This window comes from Rattus norvegicus, chromosome 12 (genome assembly GCF_036323735.1).
Source record: "Rattus norvegicus strain BN/NHsdMcwi chromosome 12, GRCr8, whole genome shotgun sequence".
NCBI lineage: Eukaryota > Metazoa > Chordata > Mammalia > Rodentia > Muridae > Rattus > Rattus norvegicus.
In genome coordinates, this window is record NC_086030.1 from 27,233,397 (window position 1) to 27,251,652 (window position 18,256).

Below are 18,256 nucleotides of genomic sequence, written 5' to 3' on the forward strand. Positions count from 1 at the left end.
ACACACACACACACACACACACACACACACACAAGAGTGAGTTCGAGGACAGCCAGGTGTACACGGAGAAACCCTCTCCCTCTCCCTCTCCCTCTCCCTCTCCCTCTCCCTCTCCCTCTCCCTCTCCCTCTCCCTCTCCCTCTCCCTCTCCCTCTCCCTCTCCCTCCCCTTTCTCTCTCTCTTTCGAGACAGGATTTCTCTGTATAGTCCAGGCTATCCTGGAACTCTCTCTCTGTAGACCAGGCTGGCCTTAAACTTACAGAGCTCTGCCTGAGTCTGTCTCCGGATTGCTTAGTGTAAAGGTGTGCACCGTCACTGCCTGGCTCAGTATTTCTCTTGTAAAGAGTTATTACAGGGGCTGGAGAGATGGTGCCTGGGTATGAGGAACTGGTTGCTCTTGGAGAGGACCACAGCTTGATTCCCAGCACCCACATGGGTTCACAACCATCCGTAACTCCAGGAAACCTGATGCCTTCTTCTGACCTCTGTAGGTACAACACATGCATACATATGTAATACATACAGGCAAAACGTTTTCATGTAAAATGAAGTGTATAAATCTAGCAGTAAGGGCTGGGGATTTAGCTCAGTGGTAGAGCGCTTACCTAGGAAGCACAAGGCCCTGGGTTCGGTCCCCAGCTCCGGAAAAAAAGAACCAAAAAAAAAAAAAAATCTAGCAGTAAACAAAAGCTATTACATTTTACTTATCTATCATGTGTGCACACGTATGTATGCCTATGGGCTTGGGCACATGCCTGCCAAGGCACACATGTGGAGGTCAGAAGAGCGCTCGTGAGAGGTGAGAGTGGGCTCTCTTTCCACCATGTGGATCCAGGATCAAACTCAGGTCCTCAGGCTTGGCAGCACGCACGTCGACTAGCTAAGCAACCTGACTGGCCATAGTTCCCAGGTGTTATCTGGAAGCAAGCTAGGAATATCATTGATAACATTTCTCGAAAATTCACATTTCAGCCAGGTAGAGGGGTACACACCGGTAGCCCCAGCACTCAGAGGCAGATGGATATAGGATGATTCCAATCCAGACAGAGCTACATAGTAGTCAATGGTGGCCCATGCCTTTAATCCCAGAACCTGGCAGAGGCAGGTGGATCCCTGAGTTAAGGCTAGTCTGGTTTACAGAGTGAGTTCCAGGACAGCTAGGGCTACATAGAGATGTTCTAGCTCAAAAAACCAACCAAGGAAACAAACTACAAACAAACAAAAACAAAAACATCAAATTTACCTGGGTTGGCCCTACACATTCATAAAATGGCAGAAGCAGAAATTTGTGCAAAACATTATCACTCAGGTCTAGCTACGTGCTGTGGACAATCTCGGGTGGATCCAGAAAGGCACAGCTGTGTTCACATCAGGCAAAGCAATAGGGGGATAGGGTAAAGATGAGGATGGGAAGTAGGAAGAACAGTGGTCATGGAGTCTGTAAGAGAGATGAGGTGGAGATGGGCAGAAACTTCGAAAACAAGCCTCGACCCAGAAGACTGGTTGAGGGGAGATGGAACACAGAGTCTGGTATGTGCTCGGCAAATGTTACTTTGAGGCACATTCCCAGCCCCTCACTGAGGATTCTAGGCAAGGGCTCTACCACTGAGCCACGCCCCCAGCCCCTCACTGGGGATTCTAGGCAAGGGCTCTACCACTGAGCCACGCCCCCAGCCCCTCACTGGGGGATTCTAGACAGGGACTCTACCACTGAGCCACGCCCCCAGCTCCTCACTGGGGAATTCCAGTCCAGCGGTCTACTGCTGAGCTGTACACCAAGGCTAAGAAGATTTTTAGGGGTACTTAGATTCTGAGGAAGATGGGGGATAGGTTAGACGCTTTCTTGTGGACTGCTCTCCCTTGCTCAAGAGATGTGGAGTGTCCTCGTGTAAGGAAGGTCCCTGCAGATCAACAGAAACCATCGTCGAAAAAGCCTTTTTGTTTTTGTTTGAGAGACGATTTTGTTTTGTAGTCCAGGGTAGCCTCGAACTCCCAATCTTCTGGATTACACAGCTTCGTGATTCCGCTCTCCCTGGCTGCTTCTTGCTTCCTGCCGACTTCTCAGCGCCTGCTAGGGCCCCTCCCTGACCTTCTCAGATCTTTACACGGGTAGATTCACTACATCCATTCACAATCGGAGGAGGTGGGTGACTGCTCCCTGTTGTACTAGTAAGGAAAGAGAGGTGTTGGATATGGAGCCGCTGTTAGAGTGTCTGCCTAGCGTACCCGAAACCCAGGATCCCAGCACCAACACCACACAAACCAGGCGCGGTGTTGCATGTCTGTAATCCGGCATTCAGGAAACTGGGAGCGGAAGACTGAGTTCAATGGAAGCTTGGGTTACATAGTGAGTTTAAGGCTAGTCTGGGGTACATGAAATATCCCTTAAAAGGGGGGAAAACAAGAAGGAAGAAACCCCAGCTCCGAAAAAAAAAAAAAAAAAAAAAAAAAAAGGAAGAAACCGGGCTGTCGCGGTGCATCCCTCTAATCCCAGCAGTTGGGAGACAGAGGCAGAGGGAGGTGGATCTCTGTGAGTTTGAGGCCAGCCTGCTCTATAGAGCTAGTTCCAGGACAGTCAGGGCTACACAGAAAAACTCTGTCTTGAAAAATCAAAGGGGGGGGGGGAGGAGGGGGGAAGGGGAGGAGGAAGAGGAGGAGGAAGAGGAGGGTAAAAGGTGGGAAGAGGAGAGGGCTTCGGGTCCGAGGATGCTCTGAGCAACAGCGGAGGAGCTGGGGGAAAGGGAGATTGCTCAGTGGGTTCAACGTTTGCTACAAGAGCCCGAGGACCTTAGTTGAATCCACAGTACTAACAGAAAGTCTGAGTGGTGGATGTGCACACCTTTAATCTCAGCACCCAGGAGGCAGAGATATCGCATGAATTTGAGGCCAGCCTGTTCTATAGAGAAAGTTCCCGGAGAGCCAGGGCTACAGAGAAACCCTGTCTAGAAAAACAACAATAAAATAAAATAATTTAAAAAATAAGAGTCCGGCTCATGACACTTACCGTTATTCCAGTGCTGGAGATGCTGAGACAGTCCCATCTCTAGTCATTAGGCAGCCGCTCTAGCTGAGACGATCAGCCTAAGGCTCACTGAGAGAGAGACCTTATCTCAAAAACTAACGTGGAGGGCTGGCAAGATGGCTAAAGGTGCTCACTGCCAAACCTGACTTTCCGAGTTCAATCCCCAGGTCCCACACTGTGGAAAGAAAAGAACCGACTCCTAGAAATTGTCCTCTGACCCCCCCCCACCTCTCTCTCTCTCTCTCTCTCTCTCTCTCTCTCTCTCTCTCTCTCACACACACACACACACACACAGAGACAGAGACAGACAGAGACAGAGAGACAGAGACAGAGAGAGACAGAGAGAGAGACACACACAGAGACAGAGAGAGACAGAGAGACAGAGAGAGAGACAGAAGAGGCCAGACAGTCTGGGATTAGGGACTGGTCCTGAGTCTGGCTAGGCTGCAGCTACACTCTGCAAGTCACGTGTGGGATGAGGAAAGGAAAAAGCAAGATTGCCGAGGAGGCGACAGGGATACGAAGCAAAGGCTCACAGACTCCAGTGCTGGAGCTCAGCCTTTAAGAGCATGCGCTGTTCTCGCAGAGAACCTGAATTCAATTCCCAGTGCTCATGTCAGGTGCTCACAGCCGTCTTCAACTCATGGGCATTATACCCTTGTGGACACCATACACACACACCCCTACCTACACATAATTAAAAATAATTTTAAGGGGGTTGGGGATTTAGCTCAGTGGTAGAGCGCTTGCCTAGGAAGCGCAAGGCCCTGGGTTCGGTCCCCAGCTCCGAAAAAAAAAAAAAAAGAAAAAAAAATTTTAAAAATGTTAAAAAGATGCCTAAGGAATGCTCTGCTGTAGCGTGGATAACAATGCAAACAATTCAGAAAGAAGCCACACGAAAAATAACACACACCCATGTCCTTATAAGCAGCCCCAATTAGACTCGTTGAATCACCAGAAAGGAAAGTAAGAGAAAGAGAAAGTAAACGGAATAGTTGGGAAGAGGAAATGAACGAGGGTGGGGGAGGGAGGAGGAGGGGGAGAGAAATATACATTGTATGCATCCATGAAAATAACATAACGAAACGTTGTTATGCGAAATCAATGCTGTCTTTAAAAATAGAATACAAGCCAAGCAGCGGTGACGCATGCCTTTAATTCCAGCACTCAGAGGAGGCAGAGGCAGGTGGATCTCTCTGAGTTTGAGGACAGCCTTGTGTACAGAGCAAGTTCCAGGACAGCCAGGGCTACACAGAGAAACCCTGACTTCAAAATAAATAAATAAATAAATAAATAAATAAATAAGAATCTAATTCTATCAAAATCTAGAAAATGCAGACTAGCCGGTAGCAGCAGAAGAGAGTGGGTCTGGAGGGCATAGAATTAAAGGATGGGAGAGAGACAGAGACGGCTTTGGAAGAGGAAACTGGAGAGATGGCTCAGTAGTTAAAGCACCGGCTGCTAGGTTCAGTCCTTAGCACCCAAATGGTGGCTAACAGTCACCTGGAACTCCAGCACCAGAGGATCTAACTCCCCTTTTGATCTATGTAGGCACCAGACACACATGTGGTGCCCAGCCACATGCAGGCAAACACCCGTACACATAAGAACATAAGAATAAAATCAATACTTCCTCCTTCTCTTCCTCCTCCTCTTTCTCTTTCTCTTACTCTTCCTCCTCTTTCTCTTCCTCCTCCTCTTTCTTCTCTTTCTCCTCCTCTTTTTCTTCCTCCTCTTCCTCCTTCTCTTCCTCTTCCTCCTTCTCTTCCTCTTCCTCCTCCTCTTTCTCTTCTTCCTCCTCCTCTTCCTTCTCTTCTTCCTCCTCCTCTTCCTCTTCCTCTTCCTCTTCCTCCTCTTCTTTCTCTTCCTTCTCCTCTTCCTCCTCCTCTTCCTCTTCCTCCTCTTCTTCCTCTTTCTCTTCCTCTTCTCCTCTTTCTTCTCTTTTCCTCCTTCTCCTCTTCCTTCTCCTTTCTTCTCCCGTCTTCCTTCTTCTTTTTCTCTTCCCCTTCCTCTTTCTTTTCCTCCTCTTTCTCTTCTTCTCCTTTTTCCCTTCCTCCTCTTTCTCTTTTTCTCCTTTTTCCCTTCCTCCTCTTTCTCTTCCTCCTCCTCCTCCTCCTCCTCCTCTTCCTCCTCTTCCTCCTCTTCCTCCTCCTCCTCCTCCTCCTCCTCCTCCTCCTCCTCCTCCTCCTCCTCCTCCTCCTTCTTCTGTATTTCATGCTGTCACACAGGCTCTGGGAATTGCCTCTGGGACCTCTAGAAGAGCATCAAGTGCTTAACCCCTGAGCGATCACTCCAGGCCCCAGACGATGAATTCTTTGTTGCCTTGACGGCTTCACAGAAGAACAGCTTGCAGCTGCACACTTTGAATATGCATGGCTGAATGACAGAAGCCAGGAGCCCAAACCAACTTCACCTATCTTTGAAGTGACCTTACCTCAGATGCTTTGTAGTGATGTAATGGCAAGTTGGCAAATAGTTGAGTACGGTTCAGGTTCAAACTTACCGAGAAGCTGGCTTTGGAAGTGACCGTGCCCCACCTCTATCTCAGACCCAAGAATACTGTTGATGTCAAGTGTCCACCAAGGACTGGGGATGGGCTGGGTCCTCCTAACTCTGTGAGGGGGAGGGAGGAGAACAGCAAAACAGCTCAAGTGTCCTTGAGGACAGCTGGAAGGTGACCCATTTCCAACAGAGGGCACCAGAGTTCACCCCATGGTATAAAAGTGCTAGCCTGGCATAGTGATGCAAGTCTTTTATCCCAGCACTTGGGAGGTGGAGGCAAGCAGATGTCTATGAGTTCAAGGCCAACCTGGTCTACATAGTGAGTTTCAGGCCAGCTAGAGTGTGTCTTAGTCAAGGTTTTTCTCTCTCTCTTTTTTTGTAAAGATTTTTTATTTATTATATATGAGTACACTGTAGCTGTCTTCAGACACACCAGAAGAGGACATCAGATCCCATTAGATAGTTGTGAGCCACCATGTGGTTACTGGAATTCGAACTCAGGACCTCTGGAAGAGGAGTCAGTGCCATCTCTCTGGCCCTTAGTCAGGGTTTCTATTCCTGCACAAACATGACCAAGAAGCAAGCTGAGGAGGAAAGGGTTCATTCAGCTTACACCTCCACACTGCTGTTCATCACCAAAGGAGGTCAGAACTGGAACTCAAGCAGGGCAGGAACTTGGAGGCAGGAGTGGATGCAGGGGCCATGCAGGAATGCTGTTTCCCCTGGCTTGCTCAGCTTGCTTTCTTTAAAGATTTATTTATAAGTACACTATCACTGTCTTCAGCCCAGAAGAGGGCAAAAGACCTCATATTACAGATGGTTGTAAGCCACCATGTGGTTGCTGGGATTTGAACTCAGGACCTCTGGAAGAGCAGTCAGTGCTCTTAACCACTGAACCATCTCTCTGGACTTCAGCTTGCTTTTTTTTTTTTTTTCTCCCTTATAGAACCCAGGACAGCCCAGGGACGGCACCACTCATAACAGGCTGGGCTTTCCAATGATCACTAATTGAGAAAATGCCTTACAGCTGGATCTCATGGAGGCAGTTCCTCAAGGGAGGCTCCATTCTCTGTGATAACTCCAGCTTGTGTATGTTGTACAGGATATATACATACACACACACACACACACACACACACACACACACACACATACACACACATACATACAGGAATACAAAAACTCCTGTTTTGGGAGGTGGGGGATGCCTTCAATGGGAGATAGAATCTAGAAGCTCAGCCATTGGGGAGGAAGCTCAATGGGTACCCCAGACGACTGACTGTTTTGTCTTTTCTCCCTACCCTTTTCATTAACTAGGAATTGTGTGTGCACATGTGTGTGCATGCTGCAGAGCATACGAGGAGGTCACATGACAGCTTATGGGAGTCGGTTCTCTCCTTCTAGCTTTTGGGTCCCAGGGATCAAACTCAGATTATCAGGCATGGTGACAAGCACCTTCACCATGCTTAGCCATATTACTACTGTGACAAAGAGCGGTACTGTGTTTGAATGATGGAAGGGTTTTCACATACCACGGCATGCATTTGGAGGTCAGAGGGCACTTGAGTCAGTTCTCCTCCACCTTTATGTGGATCCTGGGGATGGGACTTAGGTCATCAGAGTTGCATATAAGAGCCTTTACCCAGTGAGCCATTTTACAGGTCATGTTTCTTCTTAGTCTTAACGGTGGGTGGGGAGGGATATAAGCATAACCAGTATACAGAAAGAACAAAAGAAAATAGCCAAAGAGTGGGGTGATATGAGCGTTTTTGAGCTTTTTACTTTGTTTTAGTTTCTTTAGAACGTCATGGGTTTTTTCCATTTGTGTTTGTTTTGTTTTGTTTTGTTTTGAACAGGGACTCTATTGTGTAGCTCTAGCTTTCCTGGAACTCACTATGCGGACCAGGCTGGCCTTGAACTCACGGACGAGATACACCTATCTGACTTTGCTTCCCAGGTGCTGCCATTAAAGGCACGTGTGTCAGACCTGCCCCACTCGGGGTTTGGGAAAGGTAAACGCCTTTGCTGAGGAATCAAGAGGCCACAATTTGCCTTGAACAACACTCTACCCTTTCCTGCAGCCCTTAGACACGTGTGTGTGTGTGTGTGTGTGTGTGTGTGTGTGCGCGCGCGCGCGTGCGCGCGCACATTGAACTGTGCGTGGACCAGCTTTCAGAACTTGGTTCTCTCTGGGGGTTCAGCTCATGTCCTCAGGCTTGGTGACAACTCTTTACCCCCTGAACCATCTCTCAGGCCCTCGTTTGCTTTAGGAGACAGAGTCAGCCTGTGTAGCCCCACCTGAGCAGGAACACACTCCTCCTGCCTGAACCCCTGGGGTGCAGGGATTTACAGGTGTGTGCCCCTCATTCAGCTTTTTGTTGCTTTGTCTTCTTTCTGCCAGTCCCAGAGCTAATGAGACGCCTGGGCTCCGGCTATGCTCTCCACAAAAAAGGGTTGCCAATCATTTGGACTGTGAAACTTCGGTTCCGGTCGTAAGAACGTGGGTTATGACCTCAGCCTTGGCTAACCTTAGCCTTGGCTAGACCTTAGCCTTGCTTGGTGGTGAGAAGGAGGTGAGGGGACTAAGTCAAGCAAAGGGGGTGGACTGAGGTAATGGCCACAGGCAGGACTTTAAAAGTCTTGGAGGGCTGGAGAGATGGCTCGGTGGTCAACAGCACTGACTGCTCTTCCAGAGGTCCTGAGTTCAAATCCCAGTAGTCACATGGTGACTCACAACCGTCTGTAATGAGATCTGATGCCCTCTTCTGGTGTGTATGAAGACAGTATATAATGTACTTATATATAATAAATAAAAAATTATAAGGTTGGGGATTTAGCTTAGTGGTAGAGCGCTTGCCTAGCAAGCTCAAGGCCCTGGGTTCGGTCCTCAGCTCCGAAAAATAAAAAAAAAGTCATGGAGTTGTGGTGGTGCAGCGTTTAATCCCAGCATTCGGGAGGCAGAGCCAGGAGGCTCTCCACGAGTTTGAAACTAGCCAGGGCTACACAGTGAAACTGTATCTAAAAACAAATGGGGCTGAGGAGATGGCTCAGAGGTTAAGAGATGGTTGCTCTTCTAGAGAACCAGGGTTCAGGTCCCAGCACCTGCATGGCAGCTCACAACTGTCTCTAGTTCCAGTTCCACCAGAATTGAGGTATACACAGACACACGGGCAAAACATGTATACTAAAAGTAGTCACTAAAGATTTAAAAATAAAAATAAATGAATAGTATACTTTAAAAAAGTGGAATGGCGCTGTTCCTCCCTGAAGTTCCTGCCTCTCTCGAGTTGTTTTCCACATTTTAATCTACATTTCCTCTGCTCCAAAATAATTCACAAACAAGTATAAAACTTGTGGAGTGGGACGTGGTAGCCCACATCTGTTCAGAGGTCAAGGTCAGAGGATAGTGGCAAGCCTTGGCAATGTGATGAAATCCTATGTAGAGGATAAAACAAAAATTTAAGACTGAAATCTAACTCAGTGGTAGAGCCCCTGCCTAGAATCCCCCAGTGAGGGGCTGGGGGCGTGGCTCAGTGGTAGAGCACCTGCCTAGAATCCCCCAGTGAGGGGCTGGGGGCGTGGCTTAGTGGTAGAGTACCTGCCTAGAATCCCCAATGAGGGGCTGGGGGTGTGGCTCAGTGGTAGAGCACCTGCCTAGAATCCCCCAGTGAGGGGCTGGGGGCATGGCTCAGTGGTAGAGCCCCTGCCTAGAATCCCCCAGTGAGGGACTGGGGGCGTGGCTCAGTGGTAGAGCCCCTGCCTAGAATCCCCCAGTGAGGGGCTGGGGGTGTGGCTCAACAGGTAAAGCCCTTGCTTTGTATGGGTGAGTCCTCTGTTCCTATTATCTCAAAGAAAATTTAAGAAGTGGGGATAGGGCAGGGATAAAAAGGAGTCAGTTAAAGTAGAAACTAAGGTAGAGCGCTTACCTAGGAAGCGCAAGGCCCTGGGTTCGGTCCCCAGCTCCGAAAAAAAGAACCCCCCCCCCAAAAAAAAGAGGTGCAAATGGGGAGTGGGGGGAAAAAAAGTAGAAACTAAGGTGAACAAGACAAAGGAACTAGTCCATCACCTCAGAGGTGAGAGCTGAGGTAAGCCTCAGATCAAAACAGTATCTGTTGACCTCTGCATGAAGACAGGTCACTCTTCCTGGAAACCAGAGGGCATTGGGACAAAGGGCATCCTGAGAAACGGGTCGGGATAAACAGAGGCATCTTTCTGGGATAAACTATGGAGCTCTAGAAAGGTGGTGCACGCCTTTAACCCCAGCACTCAGGAGGCAGATGCAAGCCGATCTCTGTGAGATTTGAGCCACCCTGGTCTACAGAGTGAATTGCAGGCCAGCCAGGGCTACAGAGTAAACTTTGTCTCAAAACAAAGAAGGCCTATCCCCTCTCTCTCTCTCTCTCTCTCTCTCTCTCTCTCTCTCTCTCTCTCTCTGTGCATGCGCATGCATGTGTGTAGTGTGTGTGTGTGTGTGTGTATCACATGGATGCAATTGTCAGAGGAAGTTAGGAGAGGGCATTAGATCCCCTGGAACTGAAATTACAGGCAGCAGCTATGAGCCACCATGTGGATTCTGGGACCCAAACACTGGTTCTCTGCAAGGATAGCAAATGCTCTTTTTTTTTTTTTTTTTTGAGCTGGGGACCGAGCCTTGCGCATGCTAGGCAAGCTCTCTATCACTGAGCTAAATCCCCAACCCCAGCAAATGCTCTTAGCAGCCAAGCAATCTCTTCAGTCTTTGGGACTTGGGGAAGGCGGGGAGAGGGTTATCTTACAGATAGCACTTATGTGAGGCTTGGGGGCTGAATAAACAGAGGCAGGAATCTCCCTGCCATCTTCCTTAAGGCTAAGGAGGAGGAATGTTGCTAGCCCAGAGAGGAGGGGCCAAGGGAGAGCCAGACAGGAATTCCTTTAAAAAGCTCCCTGAAATAGGGGAGGTCAGCAGGGTGCTCAGAGATGGACTGTTGATATGTGAACTCACAAGAAAAGGCTACATAGGAGACCGGGCTGGGGAGGTGGAGACGGCTTCCAAAGGTGGGGGCCTTTCATATAAGTGGATCTTAGTTATGGCTAAGTTAGAGCAGATGTGGCGATGGGCACCTGAAACCTTAACACTTGGGAGCCCAGGCAGGAGGATGGAACTGGATTAGGGGCAGCCTTGTGAGCACTTTTGGTCCCTATGCCTTGGCTTATGGTCTTCTCCAGAACTCCTATTCAGCCTATGAAATCCCATTCAGTTGTCACCTTCTCAGATAAGTCTTTCTGATTGGCTGGAACCAGTCATGTGCTATCATTGTGTGTGTGTGTGTGTGTGTGTGTGTGTGTGTGTGTGTGTGTGTACATAACACATTCATGTTGCACGCATGGGTGTGCATGGGAAACAGAGGTCAACACCTAGCTGTCATAACTGCTTTTGTCTGTAGGTTTGTTTTTAGATGGGACCTGGACCTCGCTGATTGGGCAAGGCTGGCTGACCATTGAGTCCCAGGAATCCAGCTAGCTCTGTGGCACTGTGAATAGGAACCCAAATAACCATGTCTATTGGTTGGTTGGTTGGTTGGTTGGTTGGTTGGTTGGTTGGTGTTGTTCTGTTTTTCCCGGACAGGGTTTTGATGTGCAGCCCTGGCTGTTCTGGAACTCACTCTACAAACCAGACTGGCCTCGAGCTCAGATCCACCTGCCTCTGCATACTGAGTCCTGGGATTAAAGGCATGGACTGCCACCTCCCAGCCATGTCTGGCTTCTTACCTGTGTTCTAGGACCTGAACTTAGATCCTCCTTCCTGTATGACAAGCACCTCACAGCTGAGTTACCTCCCTTGCTCCTGTTATCCTAATTTTGGGGACAGAACCTGGCATCAAAATCTAGATAATCCCCCTGCCTCAGCCATCGTAGTGGAGGGTTACACCATGCCTGCCTCTGCCGATCTGTTTTACACTAAATGTCGGGCTGAAATTCTGCCTCAGCCTGAGAACTCCTTGAAGTGCCCCCCTAGGTTGTGACTCAGCCATTGTGCTCTGTGGACAAGGATTGTCAATCAGAGTAATGGTACTTTAGGAAGGTGATGTCATCTTCGAGGTTTCAAAATCTATTTTATTTTGTAAGTTACCTTTTATTCATTTATTTTCTTGGTAGTGTTGGCGTTGGTATATAGGGCGTTGCTCAGGCTAGGCAAACGCACAGGCTACAGCCAAGTGGCACTAGCACGCTGTGACGCCTCAGTATCTCTAAAGTAACAGAAACTCAGGAAGTTAGAACATATTCACCTGCCCTCCACCAAAGGTACTCAGTATTCACTATCTCAACGCTCATGGTGCGTCGACTCCCCCATTTCACAGATGAAAAACACTGAGGCACGGAAGCGATGAATGACGCCTCCAAGTTAGCAACCACACAGGGGCTTTGGCGCCCAGCCCAACTCAGAAAGCTGTAGGTATCCAAAGAGGAGACGTGAAAGAGCCTTGCAAATTGTAGGCGCCTGGGGTGGGAGGGTTCGCGGTGAAGCGTGGCAGGATGAAGGGGCGAGATGAGAGGACGGTTTGGATTTGCAGACGTAAGTGGGAGGGTAGATTTCTTGAGAGAGCCTGCGATGAGCGACAGGTTTGCTGTAGCTCCGGAGCACCCCAGCGGGAGATCTCCGGGTGCGGCCCGCCCCCCTACCTGCCCCACCCCCAGTCTGGCCAGCCGCGGCGGCGGCCCCTTTAAGAGCAGTCAAGGCGCCCTCTGGTGGCGGAACGCGGACAGCGCAGCGCGCGGCCGGAGCTAGAGCTGGAGCCGGAGCCCGGAGCCCGGAGCGGAGCCGGAGCGGAGCCGGGGCGGAGCGGGGCCGATCGGGCCGAGCCAGCAGCCGAGCTGGGGGCGCGGGCGGGCGGTATGTACCGGGCCCGGGCGGCGCGGGCGGGGCCGGAGCCCGGCAGCCCGGGGCGCTTTGGGATCCTCAGCACCGGGCAGCTCCGGGATCTGCTTCAAGATGAGCCCAAGCTGGACCGGATCGTGCGGCTCAGCAGGAAGGTAACGCGGGGGGCGCGGGCAGGAGGAGGGTGTGGGGGGGATGGAGAGGTCGGGCTGCGGCCTGCGGGGACCCGGAGACCCAGCCAGCGGAGGCCACCCCCCTGGAGCTGCCAGGCCTCGAGATCATGGGAGCCTGGCACGTCCGAGTGGGCCCCGCGGAGCCGCCCCCGGGGGATGGGGGGCGCCCCAATCCAGCCTGGGGCGAGTGGTGCGGAGGGGGGGCGCCCGGGGATGCACCCGTGCACCCCGGGATGGCCGCGAGGCGTGCCCTCCCGAGGATGCTCCGGGGAGGTGTGTTCTGGGGGGCGGGAGGTGGAGGGTGAGCTGTGTTGTGGGGGGCCCTGCCTCAGCACACCCACGTTCAATAGGGCCAGAAAGGGGAGGCGCCTTGCTCGGGGGAGAACTGAAGGCCTGCTTGACACCTGGGGTGGGGAGGCTACCTGGAAAAAGGGGTGGGGGTAATGCATTAAATGGGGAGGGGGCTTTGTGTCTGCCATTGGGTATGGGTCTTTGAATACAGAGGCTTGTATTCCGTAGGCCACCATAAGAGAAAGTTGTATATTTCATGGGAGACATAGGCCCGGGCTGGTTGTCTGTTGGGAGGGGGGTACAGAAAGAGAAAGTGTATGTTAGAAGGAGCCAGACGAGGAGGGGCATGTGCATGGATCAGGGGACAGATGGAGGGGAGCGCATTCTCCAGGGGCGGGGAGCTAGGCTTGGCCTTCTTAGAAACAAGGCTCAAAAAGCCTTCTCTAGGGCCCCAGTGCTGCCTTCTGCTAGGTGAGCAGCGAGCAGGTGCAGGGGACCACAGAAGCAAAGGGGGTGTGTATTGTATTCGCGGGGGCGTGTGGGGTTCCACTAGAGGGCCAACGAGGGGGTGTAAGAGATGAGAGGGTGACCTGAGTGGGGGTTGCTGGGAAGGTACAGGGTGAAAACATCACTCCCCCAAGAGTCAGAACAGGGGGTGGGGATGTTTTCCACACAAACACCTGAGGAGGAAGCGAGACAAAGGCCTGGTGTGAGAGGCAACTGACCAAGCGTGGAAAATGGGACAGAAGAGGGAGGGGGTGGCCCTCCGGGACCTAAGCAGACATATTAATTGAAAAATTAAAAATTAACTAACATTTGCAGAGGCCTTCATAGTTTGGTTCACTTAAGTCTCACAACAGCTCGGTGAGATAGGCCGGTTTTTGTTTTGTTTTTGTTTTGTTTATGTTTTGTTTTGTTTTTAATTGTAGTAGAAACTGGGGCCCTAAGGAAAGATGTAGGACGAAGCCTGCTCCCTCCACCTGTTGGTCCCATCACCCTTGCAGGGCGGGGGCTCCCAGGTGCCTTGGGCCAGATCCTTGGCTGGCGGGTGTTGTGCAAGGGTGGACTTCAGGTGACCCTGGGCACTCAGAGCCCAGGCCTCTTAGCTCTCCTTCACCGGCAGTTCCAGGGTCTGCAGCTGGAGCGGGATGCGTGCTTGGCCTCTAACTACGCGCTGGCCAAGGAGAACCTGGCCTTGCGTCCTCGCCTGGAGATGGGCCGGACAGCCCTGGCCATCAAGTACCAAGAGCTTCGAGAGGTGGCCGAGAACTGCGCAGACAAGCTGCAGAGACTGGGTGAGGGGCGGCCCAGGAGACCTGCTTGGGGTGGGGTTGGCCTTGATTTGTGCCAGGTTCTTATGGGTGGGGCCGGGACATACCCACTGCTGGACAGAGTGTAGAGGAAGTTGGTTTTAGCCTCCTGGAAAAGTGAGGTGGTTGATCTATGGAGGAGCAGGCATGAAAAACTGGGCTGGGTCCCCCATTGCCTGTGATCCCAGTGCTTGGGAGGCAGAGGCAGGAGGATCACAAAACTTCAAGACCAGCCCTAGGTTAGGTAGTGAGTGCTTGATCAGACTGCTCTGTCTCTGGAGGGGAGACCCTGCCTCAAATACAAAACCAAAAGAGGCCTGATGGAGGTTCTGGGCAGTGGAAGGAAGGAGATGCAAGCTGGGCATGGTGACATATGCATATAATCCCACCGTGTGGGAGGCAGGCCCTGAGGATCAGTAGTTCAAGGCCAAACTTGGCTAGAGTGAGTTTGAGACCAGCCTGGGCTACCTAACTCCCTACCTAAAAAACAAAAACAAAAACCAACAACAAAATCTCATCAAGGCTGACAAGATGGTTCATTGAGTGTCTTTACACTAGGTGGCAAGCTTGAGTTTGATTCCTAGGACCTACAAGGTAGAAGGAGAAAACCAGGTCCTAGAAACTGACCTCTGACCTCTATGGCTATTCAGTGGTATGTGTGTGCCCACCCATATACACACAAGAACATAAATAAAAGTAATTTAAAACAGTGAACAACAACATCAAGGGGCTGGAGAGGTGGCAGCATTTGAAGGCACTGACTGTGCCTCCTGAGGACACGGGTTCAAATCCCCGGACCCATAGAGCAGCTCAACTGTTTGGAACGCCAAGATCTGACACCTGCACACAGACACACATGCAGCCAAACAGCAATGCAAATAAAATGAAAATACGCATATTAAGGAAAAAAAAAAACAAACCCAACATCAAAACAGAAAACGAGAAATGGGACTGGAGAGATGGCTCAGAAGTTAAGAGCACTGGCTACTCTTCCAGAGGTCCTGGGTTTGATTCCCAGTACCCACATGGTGGCTCACAACTGCCTGTAATTCCAGTTCCATGGAATCCAGTGATATCTCTGGATATCTCCATGGGCACCAGGCACTCACGTTGTACACATACATACATACATACATACATACGTACATATGTACCTACATATATACATATATACATACATGCAGGCGAAACACACACATGTGAAATAAAAATTAAAAAAAGAAAAACCAGAAAGAAACTCAAAGCTTGGAGTGCCCCCGTGGTCAGAGGCAGAACACTTTAGTTTTCATTCTAACATGTAGGACCGCCTCATGTCTGGCCTAACTAATGGATTGGGTGGTGGTAACCTCAATGTGAGGGGGCCATCTGTCCACAGACACTCAGCAGTGCCCACGTTATTGAACATCCTGAGCCAGGTACGGTGGCACGTGCTTGTAATCCCAGCACTCAGGAGGCTGGGGCAAAAATAACCACATTTGGTAGGCTAGCCTGGGCTACACAGTAAGACCTATCTCAATTGATGATGATGATGATGATGATGATGATGATGTCGGCGGCAGCTGCGGCTGGAGAGATGGCTCAGTTGTTAGAAAGGATAGGAGTTTGGTTTCTAGCACCCGTGTTAGTCAGTTCACAGACTCCAGCTCCAGGTTGGGTTTGACAACCTCTGGCCTCTTCAGGAATCTGCACACAAGTTCTCACACCCATACACAGACACATACATATAATTAAAACTAAATTCTTTTCTTTTTTTTAAAGAAGGAGAAACAACAGCGTAGTAAACAAAAAATAACCTGAACTTGTTTGCCCATGCCTCTAATCTCAGCACTTTGAGGTCTAGAGCCTGGAGGATCAGGAGTTCAAGCATAGCCTAGGCTACGCTGGCTAGCCTAGGCTATACAGTGAGATCCAAGTTAGAGGCTCCATGAGACCCTGCCTCAAACAAAAGAAAACAAAGCCAGTTGAGGACTTGGAGGCCACAGAGCTGGGAACTGTAGAGTCACCTGCAGTCAATGGGAGAGTCAGAGTCCCTGTCTGTCCCCCCTGTGGTCCTCAGAGAAGAGCATGCATCGCTGGAGCCCCCAATGTGCGCTGGGCTGGCTGCAGGCTGAGCTGGAGGAGGCTGAGCAGGAGGCTGAGGTGAGGGGCAGAGGTGGCTGGGCCCAGGTGAACAGGGAGGGAAACCGTCTTGTCTCATTGGGGTCTTCTCCAAGAAGCTCTCCATGATTACCTACAGAACTTTCTGGACTCTGCCCGGGACAGCAGACTTTGATGTCCTAGGGTGTCTACTGACATTGGAGGGCAGGGTCGGCAGAGTGTAAGGCCCATTTCTCTGGGCTGGGTTGGGAACAGATACTAAAGTGTGTTGATAGGTACGGGACAGCCCTCATTGCGGAAATAAACCGGACATCTGTCCAGTCTGGGTAACCCAGAGGCTGGGCCAGGTCGGAAGCTCAGGGCCTCTGCTGGCTGGTCACCGTGGGGAAGAAGGAGTCAGGCTCTGATCAGATTGCCTCCCCAACTCTCCCTTTCCCTCCTGGACGCTACCCAGGTCCAGATGGAGCAGCTGCTGCTGGGGGAACAGAGTCTGGAGGCCTTCCTGCCAGCCTTCCAGAGGGGCCGTGCCCTGGCCCACCTGAGGCGGACACAGGCAGAGAAACTACAGGAAGTGCTGAGGCGTCGAGAGCGCTCTGCCCAGCCGGCCCCCACCACTGCTGCTGCAGCTGCTGCTGCCGCCACCGCCATGGATCCCCCCAAACCCTTCCCTGCTGCTGCCGTCCTGCCCACTGGGGCCGCCCGGGGACCACCTCCAGCAGTACCCCGGAGCCTGCCCCCCTTGGACTCCCGCCCAGTGCCCCCAGTGAAGGGCTCCCCCGGGTGCCCTTTTGGCCCAGCCCCTTTGCTGAGCCCTCGACCCTCTCAACCTGAACCCCCTCATCGGTAGGAGCCAGGGTGCGCCCTCCCAGCGGGGGTCCAGACAAACTTGATTCATGGCTCCTCCTCCTCCCCCACTGCCTGGGTGGGGGGAGGGGCAGGCCCCTCCCCCTAGCCTCAGGCAGGCCCAGGGCCCTGGAGGCTGAGCTGGGGAAGAGGGGCTCCCCGAAGAGGCCCGTAGAGGGCTGGGGGTGGGGTGGGCAGGGTGCTGGACTTCGGTCACCAAGGAAACTCTGCCTTTTTATTTTATTTTTTCGTCTCCCCGGCTGGGGCCTCCAGGGTGCCAAGCCAGGTCCTCAAATGAAAAAGAACTTTATGGGGTCCTGCTTCCTCCAGGGGAGTCTTGCTTGGGGGCCTGTCGCACCCTGCCACACTACTGGGCTCGAACAACCGCCAAGGCTAACTGGATTGTTCTCCTCATATCCTGAGCTAACCAACCCTTCCTGCAGTTTGAGGGCCCTCCGCCTAGGAGCCGGGTGGTCATGCCCCAGCTGCGGGCCCAGGGACACCCCCAATGGCCTTGCACCTGGCCCTGGGGCAAGGTAGGACAGAGGCCTCTTGACCTGCACAGGTGAGAGCCTGCCACCCCCAGGAAAGACCATTCTGTATTTTTCTGTCCCTGTCTCCTTAGAATGGAACCTTTTTGAGGGCAGGTCCTTGTCTTTGTATGTTCTGTCCCCAGCCCCGCCTCCTAGGGGCTGTCAATAAATGTGCTGATGGATGACGGTGATGATGCCCCGCCTCCTCTCTGCTCCCTCAGCCAGCCTCCAAGCCTTCTGCTCTGGCGCTTCCTCGGACAGAGATGCCCTTCTTTTCCCTGCCCATCCAAGGTTCCACTGACCTGCAAGGCCCAACCGCAGCCTCCTGAGAGAAGCTGCTTGGTTTCCTGCTCCTGAGACTGTCCTAAGCCTTACTTTCCAGCATGGCCGGAAGTGACTGCCTTCTCCATGTCTCCTGTCTCCGGTTGCTCCACCTGGCTTGCATCTTCTATTCCAGGATTGCTTGTCAGCTGGATCAGGATGGCACCGCCCTCTCTGGCCTGCCAAACCACGGCCTCCACCGATAGGGGTTGATGGAGGGGTTCTGTTAGGAATGCAGACAATTGTCTTCCACTAGGGCGACATAAGTGGCCAGCTTGGCAGATGGATGTAGGGCAAGAAGACTGGCA

At 51.6% G+C, this 18,256-nt stretch overlaps 1 protein-coding gene across 2 annotated transcripts; it reads left to right on the forward strand.

The window, feature by feature from the left end:
- The first annotated feature begins 12,358 nt into the window (after window positions 1–12,358).
- Vps37d (VPS37D subunit of ESCRT-I) lies at window positions 12,359–17,818 on the forward strand. 2 transcript variants are annotated; one of them, NM_001128193.2, is made up of 4 exons: window positions 12,359–12,535; window positions 13,968–14,139; window positions 16,211–16,293; window positions 16,706–17,809. In NM_001128193.2, the coding sequence occupies exons 1-4, from the start codon at window positions 12,398–12,400 to the stop codon at window positions 17,096–17,098; spliced, it is 786 nt and encodes a 261-aa protein (NP_001121665.1). In that variant the 5' UTR covers window positions 12,359–12,397; the 3' UTR covers window positions 17,099–17,809. The 2 variants fall into 2 exon arrangements, with proteins under 2 accessions (NP_001121665.1, XP_038945683.1); XM_039089755.2 differs by lacking the exon at window positions 12,359–12,535 and adding an exon at window positions 12,655–12,826 and having other exon boundaries at window positions 16,706–17,818.
- The last annotated feature ends 438 nt before the right edge of the window (window positions 17,819–18,256 follow it).

Excerpts from the sequence above, each read along its gene's own strand:
- Vps37d (NM_001128193.2), top strand. The coding sequence starts at position 12,398 with ATGTACCGGGCCCGGGCGGCGCGGGCGGGGCCGGAGCCCGGCAGCCCG. Across the intron at positions 12,536-13,967 it reads TCGTGCGGCTCAGCAGGAAG|TTCCAGGGTCTGCAGCTGGA; the intron begins GTAACGCGGGGG and ends CTTCACCGGCAG. Across the intron at positions 16,294-16,705 it reads AGGCTGAGCAGGAGGCTGAG|GTCCAGATGGAGCAGCTGCT; the intron begins GTGAGGGGCAGA and ends GACGCTACCCAG.